Source organism: Cryptotermes secundus, unplaced genomic scaffold (assembly GCF_002891405.2).
Source record: "Cryptotermes secundus unplaced genomic scaffold, Csec_1.0 scaffold680, whole genome shotgun sequence".
NCBI classification, from domain to species: Eukaryota; Metazoa; Arthropoda; class Insecta; order Blattodea; family Kalotermitidae; genus Cryptotermes; species Cryptotermes secundus.
Window position 1 is genome coordinate 322,888 of NW_019731231.1, and position 11,181 is coordinate 334,068.

At 36.4% G+C, this 11,181-nt stretch overlaps 1 protein-coding gene across 7 annotated transcripts in view; it reads left to right on the plus strand.

Moving 5' to 3' along the window:
• Positions 1 to 11,181, plus strand: part of LOC111866591 (ryanodine receptor) — a 256,073-nt gene that overhangs the window by 227,572 nt on the left and 17,320 nt on the right. For all 7 annotated transcript variants that reach the window (XM_033752340.1, XM_033752342.1, XM_033752343.1 and 4 more), the window contains 6 exons: positions 4,080 to 4,206; positions 4,626 to 4,745; positions 5,430 to 5,705; positions 7,789 to 7,919; positions 9,023 to 9,181; positions 10,073 to 10,133. In XM_033752340.1, coding sequence (XP_033608231.1) covers positions 4,080 to 4,206; positions 4,626 to 4,745; positions 5,430 to 5,705; positions 7,789 to 7,919; positions 9,023 to 9,181; positions 10,073 to 10,133 — 874 coding nt within the window. The remainder of the gene's footprint in view (positions 1 to 4,079; positions 4,207 to 4,625; positions 4,746 to 5,429; positions 5,706 to 7,788; positions 7,920 to 9,022; positions 9,182 to 10,072; positions 10,134 to 11,181) is intronic.

An 11,181-nucleotide genomic window follows, 5' to 3' on the forward strand; every position in this document is an offset into this window, starting at 1 on the left:
AAAATATCAAACCATAACTTATTTGAGATTGGAATTTAGCAAAGTACACATTCCTAAGGACATGTGGGCTTACTTCGCCTTTCAAAGCAATAATAATGTAACACACCTTACTGAGCTTTGTACAGACCAACTAAATATGAATGTTCCATTTTAATTTGTGGGTTAAATTAATACCAAGAAACCTAAACTGTGCTGTATAATTAATTATTATATTTTTTGAAGGTAATTACTGGCTCAATGCTATCTTGTAGTTTATTCATATGGAAATACATTGCTGTAGTCTTCTCATTATTTATTACCATATTATTCATTGAAAACCAAGATTCGAGTTGCTTCATTACCTTATCTATTTTGTCTTGAAGAATATTCTTGTTATTTTCTATTACCAGTATACTGGTATCATCTGCAAATAGCACCACTTACCCATTAGTTATATGGAGGGGTAGGCCATTTATGTAAATCAAAAAGAAAAATGGGCCCAAGGTTGACCCTTGTGGAATCCCTACCTTTACATTCCATATTTTATAATTAAAATGAGTCATACCGTCCATGTTGCCCTTAGAAATTAATTCCACATATTGTGCCCTGAGTCCTGGTTTTAAGATAACTAAGAAAAACGTTTCAGAAACTGGATCTGTTTCCATCTGCAGATGAGGGAAAACACCTATTCTGTTAGGTCCTTTATAAAAAAGCTAGTCTCAATCACTGGCCAAGAAATTAATTCCACATATTGTGCCCTGAGTCCTGGTTTTAAGATAACTAAGAAAAACGTTTCAGAAACTGGATCTGTTTCCATCTGCAGATGAGGGAAAACACCTATTCTGTTAGGTCCTTTATAAAAAAGCTAGTCTCAATCACTGGCCAAGAAATTAATTCCACATATTGTGCCCTGAGTCCTGGTTTTAAGATAACTAAGAAAAACGTTTCAGAAACTGGATCTGTTTCCATCTGCAGATGAGGGAAAACACCTATTCTGTTAGGTCCTTTATAAAAAAGCTAGTCTCAATCACTGGCCAAGAAATTAATTCCACATATTGTGCCCTGAGTCCTGGTTTTAAGATAACTAAGAAAAACGTTTCAGAAACTGGATCTGTTTCCATCTGCAGATGAGGGAAAACACCTATTCTGTTAGGTCCTTTATAAAAAAGCTAGTCTCAATCACTGGCCAAGAAATTAATTCCACATATTGTGCCCTGAGTCCTGGTTTTAAGATAACTAAGAAAAACGTTTCAGAAACTGGATCTGTTTCCATCTGCAGATGAGGGAAAACACCTATTCTGTTAGGTCCTTTATAAAAAAGCTAGTCTCAATCACTGGCCAAGAAATTAATTCCACATATTGTGCCCTGAGTCCTGGTTTTAAGATAACTAAGAAAAACGTTTCAGAAACTGGATCTGTTTCCATCTGCAGATGAGGGAAAACACCTATTCTGTTAGGTCCTTTATAAAAAAGCTAGTCTCAATCACTGGCCAAGAAATTAATTCCACATATTGTGCCCTGAGTCCTGGTTTTAAGATAACTAAGAAAAACGTTTCAGAAACTGGATCTGTTTCCATCTGCAGATGAGGGAAAACACCTATTCTGTTAGGTCCTTTACAAAAAAGGTAGTCTCAATCACTGGCCAAGCCATGTCTCGAAACACAAAGGTTATAAAGACCTGAGACCAGGCTAAGTCCATGAGAGTGAATAAGAAAAATATACATTACAAATTGTTCCAAACACATACAAGCGTGGAACCAGGATAGATAGAGCCATATAAATATATGTCATGAAACCAAACTAATAACCAGGTCCATGACCCCACGGCATGGACTAGAAAGGAGAACTAGTAAAAAACTAATAGTGTCTAACTAGCGTCAACAGTGGAGTAAATCATGTCTATCTAATTTAGAACCTAACAGAAATTAATAAAAACATATATCACGTCATACAGATCTCCTATGTGAATTGGTGACTTCATTGCTGATAATGGGGATCCAAATGGGAGAAAAGTCCAAACTTGGTTGGCTAATTGGGTTGGCCGAGCATGCCAAATGGGCGGCTTCCTTGTATTTTCTATACCTGATGTGGCTTTCAATATCCAAAATCTTAGCTTCATCCCAGCCTACCCTATGTCCCTCTTCATAGGCATGTTGAGCTAGTTTAGATTTTTCTAGAAGACATTCTTTGAGGTTATGCCTATGTTCCCGGAGCCACACAGCCAGAGGTCTGCCTGTTTCGCCAATGTAGCTTCTGCCACATTCACAGGGAATGCTATAGATGCACTGTGCTGTCTGTTGTGGATCTCTTTTCAGTCTGGTTTTCATAAGAGAGTTCCTAAGAGTGTGTTTTGTTTAGAAGATGGTCCTAATATTATATCGATTACCTATCCGTTTAAACTTTTTAGAAACACCCTTCACATATGGAATATATACAGAACACAGAGGTTTTTCTTCTTTCTTCGGACGACTACTGCCCTTGGAATTAATGACCGAATCAATGAAGCCTTTGGGATAACCGTTCAACTGAAGAGCATGTCTCAGGTTGTTAATTTCTTTGGCCAAATCTTGTCAATCTTAGCATATAGTGGAGACTTTTAATCAAACCTCTTTTTACATGTGCCGGATGGTTGGATTTGAAGTTGAGGTATTGGCCAGTGTGGGTGGGTTTCCTGTAGATTTGTGTGACCGGTGCCGTCTCTTCTCTGATGACTAGAATGTCCAGAAAAGAGAAGCGGCCCATATGGCATGCTCGGCCAACCCAATTAGCCAACCAAGTTTGGACTTTTCTCCCATTGGGATCCCCATTATCAGCAATGAAGTCACCAATTCACATAGGAAATCTGTATGACATGATATATGTTTTTATTGATTTCTGTTAGATTCTAAATTAGATAGACGTGATTTACTCCACTGTTGACGCTAGTTAGACATTATTAGTTTTTTACTAGTTCTCCTTTCTAGTCCATGCCGTGGGGTCATGGACTTGGTTATTAGTTTGGTTTCATGACATATATTTATACAGCTCTATCTATCCTGGTTCCACTCTTGTACGTATTTGGAACAATTTGTAATGTATATTTTTCTTATTAGCTCTCATGGACTTAGCCTGGTCTCAGGTCTTTATAACCTTTGTGTTTTGGGATATCTCTTGTCCTGTGATTAGGGCTAGCTCTCTCTAAGAAATGTAACAGAATAGGTGTTTTTCCCTCACCTGAGGATGGAAACGGATCCATTTTCTGAAAGGTAGTTTTTTTTTAACCAGGATGATGCATGAAGTCCAAAAACTGATATCTCTGTGTCATACACCATCATCAGAATCCTGTAGTAAATACTAATTATGTTTCTCAGCCTTATGAATGGGATGGTATGGGGAGAGTAAGGCCATGTACACCATCATCAGAATCCTGTAGTAAATACTAATTATGTTTCTCAGCCTTATGAATGGGATGGTATGGGGAGAGTAAGGCCATGATGTATGCCATTGAGCAAATCAGCTCAATGATAGAGCACTTGCTTTGTATTTAAATATATTGAGCTGTAACCCCAGCAAGTACCATCTACAATGCTTGAAATTTTCCATACATTTCTTCACTCACTTCATACTTCTCCTTTTCATCATCAGTGTACCAATTTATCAGGTTATCTTTTGACTGCTTATCTGGTTTTCCCGTTAGTATAATAACTTTAACTCATTGAATAGCTGGAAGAATCAGAGCTAAGATGATGGCCTAATTTGAGCTGTTTCATTCTTTGATGCACAGATGATTTTTGCAAGTGTATTTAGTAATTTTGCCAGTCACAGTAGCCGAGGGGTCTAAGGCATGTACTGTCTTCGCTCGCTTAGAAACCAGGATCGTGGATTCGAATCCCACTCAGGGCATGGATGTTTAGTTTGTGTGTGTGCGTTTTTCTGTTTTTGTGTATAGGTAGAGGCCTTGCAATGAGCTGATCACCCGCCCAAGGAGTCCTACCAAATGTGTAAGATCTAGAAAAACCGAAGTGAATGGAGAAGTTCATGGAGGTAGGCCTAGGCCCACTGGGGCTGTAGTGCCAAGGAAAAAAAAAATTAGTAATTTGTGTTTGGTTTTATTCATGCAGGGGTGACGCAGCTCGTAAAGCTGCTGCTGCAACAGCAGAGGCAGCAGCCCAGCAGCAGGCTGTGATGGCAGCAGTAGAGGCAGAAACAAAACAGGAAGTTGTTGTAGAACCAGCCGCTGTGTCCCAAGTAATTCTCATTAATTCTAGTCTAATTATTTATCTGATTCATAATGAAAAGGTGGAGAAGTACATTAATTAATAATCTCAGTCTCATATAACAATTTCATTCTTTTTGATGTTTTATTTCCAGCAGTCGTCTGATACAGATTATTGTTTTTCTAATTTTACAGATATCCATTTTTACTATGTAAACCTCAAAACTTGAACAATGTCACATATATGAAACAAATTTTTTGCTCAACATTGAAAGAATGGCCTCAACAATTTTATGTAGAGGAAATGATTGTTCTTAATCAGTTGTACAGATATATTTCATAGAAGGGGTATTCTTAACTCATCTGCTATATTTACTTATAATGATTATTACTCTATACTTGATTTTGTAATTTAAACCAGAGTTTAGTACTGATGGGCACTGGTTTTCAGATTGACTTCAGTGAGTACACAGCAAGGGCTGTTAGTTTCTTGGCTCGAAATTTCTACAACCTCAAGTATGTGGCTTTAGTATTGGCTTTCTGCATAAACTTCATTCTACTGTTCTATAAGGTTTGTTAATTTTTTCTAATGTTCCTATTCATTAAGGCATATAGTTTCTTGTAGAGTAGGACATCTGGTTGGACTGATATTTTTCAAATATAGGAATGAGCTGTTTCCTTTTCCAAGAAGATAATGTAATGATCTTGAGCAGTTAATCAGTCCATGTCCTTCATGTGCTCATTTCCCTCATGTATTTTGATAAATGTAAGGGAAGAATTTAATGTCATTAATACATGTATTATGCACACAAAATTATAATATTCCTTAATACGTATCAAATCCTCAAGATTCTAATGCTAAAGTGGGACCTGCATCGTGGAAGAAGAGCCTGCTGTTTGACCCAATCCTGAGTTGATATCCAGTTCACATGATCACACATTTTCTTAGATCAATTTCAATATTTTTCTTCCAACTGTACCTTGGTCTGTAAATAACACAAGAACCACAGCCTTAATACAATTAAAAATGCTGCATCCATCTATGACGTAAGAAAGATATTCTTGTAAATTTGAAGTGAAAAAATCAGTACAAGAGTAAACATCCTTTTCTGTATAATTATTTTCCATTTTAAAGTCCCATTTAATTGAGATTGTTCAGAGACATCTTGCTAGAGTGACTGTAATTTATCTCCCCTATAGGAACATACTGTGTGCTAAGCATTACAGCTTGTCTTATCCCTATAATTTAAATTAGGTAACAACTCTTGGTGATGATGGTGATGATGGTGATGATGGGAGTGGTTCTGGGGAAGACTTGGCTGATTTGATGGATGAATTGTCTGCTGAAGTTAATTCAACAGAAGTTCTGAGTGGAGAGGAAAGTGGAGGACAGGATGATGAAGAGGAAGATCCTATAGAATTGGTCCATGTTGATGAAGATTTCTTCTATATGGCACATGTTATGAGGTTAATGGCAGCATTACATACGCTTGTGTCCGTGGCCATGCTTATTGCATATTACCATCTCAAGGTGAGCTTAGAATTTTGGTCACCCACCTTTTGGCATAAGCATTTGAACAGATTTTTAAAGAATTCAGTTTTCTGGGTATAACACCACGTAGTCCGTTGAAAGTCAACTGACGTTTTGAAGGAACATGCCACCTCCACCTTCAAGGTCAAAAAACAAGCCAAGCTGGTAGCAAGCAGAGCCTCTGAAACGTTAGTTGACTTTTAACAGACTACACAATGTTATATCTGAGAAGGTAGAAAACCCCAAATCCTACATCAAGATTTATAACACTGTGCTGAACCAGACACAATGAATGGTTTTATGAGAGTTAAGTGAAACTTTGGTTAGCTTTGTCCCCTGCGTAACCTTTATCGTATGCAGAAAATATGACAATGTACATGTTGTGTTATGTATGATTATGGCCTAAACTATTGATATGGTTGTGATTTGTATATATCATTGTCTTTCAGAACATTTATATGTTAAAATGGCTGTAATGCAACTGTTTTTAAATGAATGTTCAAGAAAAACTTTGTATATATATATACACAGACACACCCACATACATGTACATACATATGGGCAAAGCAAAAATGTATATATATGCAAATACATCAAATCTGATAGTTTTGTTCAGATTTTAACATCTTGAGGAACTGTAAACCTTAAATTCATGTTGTGATCTTCCAGCTTATGACACCATCTAGTCTGGTAGGTGAGTACAAGCATTTTGAAGGAAGATGCCACTTCCATCTACCCAGGTGATGGAGGGAATATGTTCCTCTAAAATGCTGGTAGCCACCTGCATGATATCAGAACCCAGAAGACCACAATATGAATCTTCACCACCATGAAAACATAAACTCATAAGCCTTAAAAATGTAATAAGTGAAGTCAAAGATAAATTAAATTAATTTGATGTAATCAAAAGAGTACTATAAAAACACATCTGTTTCACAAATCTTTCTATCAGTCTTAAAACAACTGATTCTCTCCATCATAAGAAATTAAATCCAGGTGACATGATTAGTCAGATTGTCCAAATGAACTGAGATAGATATGTGATGCTACTGAATCGGAGCAGAAAGTATCCCTCAGTAGACAGTGTTAGTTTGATAGCAGATGCCACATTATGTCATTTTATGTAATTTTCGGTTCTCACATCTGTGAATAATATGGTCATCTGGGTTGTGACACCATGTAGTTTTGTACACATATACCAACATTTTGGAGGAACCTGCAGCAGGCTCTTCCACCCTGAAGATGCAAGCAGCAGATTCCTCTGGAACATAAATACCAGTATACCAGGCTATAGTTTCACATCTCACAAGACTGTGTAACCTTCATATTACATCAGATTTTCTTTCACGTAATTTAGCAGGATTCAGTCTGAATAATGAATAACAGGAGGCTCTCAATTATCTGAGGACAGATTATCAGCTTTGTAGATTAACTGTAGTGCCTTTGGCTTCTTCATTTTTTTAATTTTATTATATTGGAATCAATTGTGTACAGTTTGATCATACCTACAGTCAGAATTATGGTTCTTAACATTTTGTACTTTACTGTATGCTGGCATAAAATCTGCTGAAATTTCAATGGAAAATTTTTGCTCTCTGAATATCATGCTTGGTCACACTGTGCTGTTTTTGCATTGATCCAGTCTCATAAATTTTCCCTTGAGAGACACTTTGAAATCATAATTTCACTGACTATGCAAGCTATGAACTTGAGAAATTAGTTAGTGTCTGTGGCCATCAGCATGTTTGAACTCTTGAACTGCTTGATAGATTTGATGAAATTTGAAATGAGTGTTATGACACTGGAGGCCACCTCAAATCTGTATGTTCTAATTTCGGTAATAACAATGTGGCAAGTTCTCAAATTTGTAGGGTAGGAGCAACTTTACTGCAACCTCCAAAATTCAGTAACTATTGTGTACATGCACTTGAAAGCAGATTCAGAATGCTTGGCGGAAAGAACATGTGTGGAAATTACTCATGGTCTGGTATGGATCACACCTTTCCAGTCTTGTTAAATAATTATGGAACATAATTACAATTAGTACAGTTTCCATATTTGTGACATATGAACTGCTGTGTAGGTGCCATTGGCTATATTCAAGCGAGAGAAGGAGATAGCAAGGCGACTGGAATTTGATGGTTTATATATAGCAGAGCAACCAGAGGATGATGATATCAAGTCACACTGGGATAAGCTAGTCATATCAGCAAAGTGAGTACCAGTTTGATTTGCAGCTATACATAATAAATCATTGAAGGTTGCGGTGAAGGGGCCGGTCTAAGCCTACTCTTTATGCATTCACTGATGTGCAACTGTGTGTTGATGTTGAGTCAGAGTGCTGATGTACTGAAAATTGCTGAAAACTGCATGAAGATATCACTAGATATTCATATCAGCATTTCATATGTAAACAATATCTTTCTAATGAAACTACATTTGTTACTGAATGGGTGGGCACTGTCTGATGCCAATGAAATGTGTGTTTTTAATATCAAGCTGTGTTGGAGGACCAATTTATTTGAACATGACATGTTTCACTTTAACTTGTTTTCAATTTAATGTTGAAGGGTCAGTCCAGACATGATTTCAGAAATTTTGGATTGAATCCAAGGTTTCATTCCTTTCTAGGTTACCTGCATGCAAATTTGAAGTATTGCACTTGTACTTTCGTTTACAAGTAAGCTACCATAATTCTGTTTTCACTTGGTATATTTAATTAAATTTTGACAGTGCAAGGCTCATAGTATTCAAGAAGCTTCCTCCCAAATTAAAAGCTTATTCAATGAATATTACCATTGAAAGAATACCTCATGGCACAAAGCTCCTACTCTGTAGATGGAGTTGTGAACTGCAGTATGAGAGATGTATCTCAGATATTTCTTGTTCTTTGTTTTGTTCAAGAGTCAGAACTTCCTCCTCCTCCTTTTTCCTTTTCATCATCATTTTCGATTCTTCCTGAACTGTTAAATTTTAATGATGTGTTCCTTATCCCACCACTAGTCTTCTCAGTTTGGAATAGTGCAAAGCAGGCTCTGTGTACACCTGCTAAATACTGCTTAATAAATTAGTTGGATATACTAGCACTTCATTATAATATTCTTTAGTTTGAAAGGAACCTTAATTTTTTACTCCATTTGTACATGCCAAAAGGAACTTACTGTGTAGAATGAGACTATTTCAGTTAAACATAAATTAAGGATTAAAATTGATGTAATAAAATGGTAGTATCAAAAAATATGCAAGGCTCAATGGTAATAATAATAATTTGCTGTTTCTTTGTGTGTACAGTTCACACATTTGTTTTGTTATTTCAGATCATTCCCTGTTAACTATTGGGATAAATTTGTGAAGAAGAAGGTACGCCAAAAATATAGTGAGACTTACGACTTTGACTCAATTAGTAATATGCTGGGAATGGAGAAAACATCTTTCAGTGCTCAAGAGGAAGAGACAGGAAGTGGCTTTATACATTTGTAAGAACAAAAGAATTTTTCTTTTCATAACTCAACACAGTTGCAGCTATAAATTCAAGTGCCACCATTACATGCAATATGCTCCTGATTATCCTTGCTAATTAAAAAAGAAATAAATGTTCACAAATAAGTGAAAAACATGGATAATCTGATTTTTGGGTGTGATCAGAAGACCATGGTCATTGTTAAATATATCTTTTTTCCCTTATGTATGCTAAATGCCAAACTCCTCTCAGTCTCTCTGAAGTATATCTGACTTAGTTTATGAAGAATAGCAATTCATTCATCATGTAATGTTCTCTATTCCCACTTTTGTTCTCTCCTAGAACTGAATTTTCCCCTTATCACTTAAATTTTTGCATTATATTAGATTTCATCAATCCGCATACTTTTCACTATGACGTTATACTTGTATACCTCTGATTGTCTAAGTTGATAGCCAGCTAAAACAAAATAGCTTGTAAAATAAATATGAAACTAATACTTTATGATACAAATGTAAGGATCCAGAGAAATAAATGCAAAAACTTATGATAACTGCTTTTCTTAGTATGGAGACACAATCTACCTTAAGGAAAAAATAAAAGCAGGTGTCAAACGTTATGAGAATCATAAATTTTACAGCCATAAAAATTAATAGTCCCACATTATTATAATCATACTACCCTAATCAAACCACACCCTTTTGTTTCTTATGCTTAACAGTACTTATATTGAGTTAATTTAAAAAGTTCAAAGTAAACCCCTGAAAATTATGACAGAACTTCTGAATAACTGTACTGCATTTGTTGTTCGGTCACAAACCATTTCACCTTTCATCCAGTGAAATTTTATATTGTATTGTATTATATTGTATATTGTATTAATTTGTATGTTTCTTGTTTGTTCAAGCATCTTGAATATTGACTGGAGGTATCAAGTTTGGAAGTCAGGTGTCACAATCACCGACAATGTAAGTATAGCTAGCAATGAAATACTCTCTCACATATCAGTAACTGAAATAGATATTGTCCCACCATTTGTAACCATTTGTGCCATTAAAGTCATTTTCTTGTCCACTCATTATTTCACCGCAAAACCACTGCCCACCCACTGCACTCTCCTCTCCTTTTCTTTCCCTTTCTTTTCTCTATTGTCACTGAACTGAACAGAGAACTTGCTGGCTCACTAACTGTTATAGGCATATCACCCCTTCAGGAATTTTATGGCCAGTTCTTGGGCAGCCTTGGCTTTTGGAAATACAGTCAACTCTCGATTATCCGGGGGCGGATTAACTAGTTTGCGGCTTAACCGGGGCTACCGGGGCTTTTTTGAGGCTTATATGTTGTTTAATATTCAGTCACTTTTGTTTCACATGGTGATTTGTAACACTATTTTCGCACTAGTGTGAACCGAGCTCTGCATTCTTTGGTCCCGTTATGCTAACACAATGTTCTAGGGTAGGGGTGAAAGAATGCAATGATTTGTGGAAAGTTTCAAGGACAGATACACCGCCTCAGTTTGTCTCTTTGTATCGATCTTCAAGTGCGTTAGCAAAAGTCAGGGTGTAAAAGGAAACGTGTTGTATTAAGTATTCAACAGAAACTCGTGTGAGCCGGGCTTCGAAATGTTAAGCAGTGACGAAACCATAAGTTCAGTGGGTGTGCAGCCAGAAGAGCGGGAAGAAAGTGAGAATGAGGAAGAGGTGGACAGTGCTGCTAGTAAGAAAATATCACATGGTGCTGCTCCTAATCATTTGGAATCCTTAGTAGACTATCTAGAGAGTGAAGAGAACAGTATATTAAGTGACAAGCTAATATTACGTAGGCTTCGTACGGATATCCGTAAAAAGGAAAATACCGCGAAAAAGCAAACGACAGTATTCATTTTTTTTAAGTGTTAAGTGTGAATATTCGTAAAAAGTGTTGGATGTTGTTGAACACTGTGATTGAAATAACTAATTCACACTTCAGTATAATGTAAAAAAGTATTAAATAGGCCATGAGATGACATAAAAATGA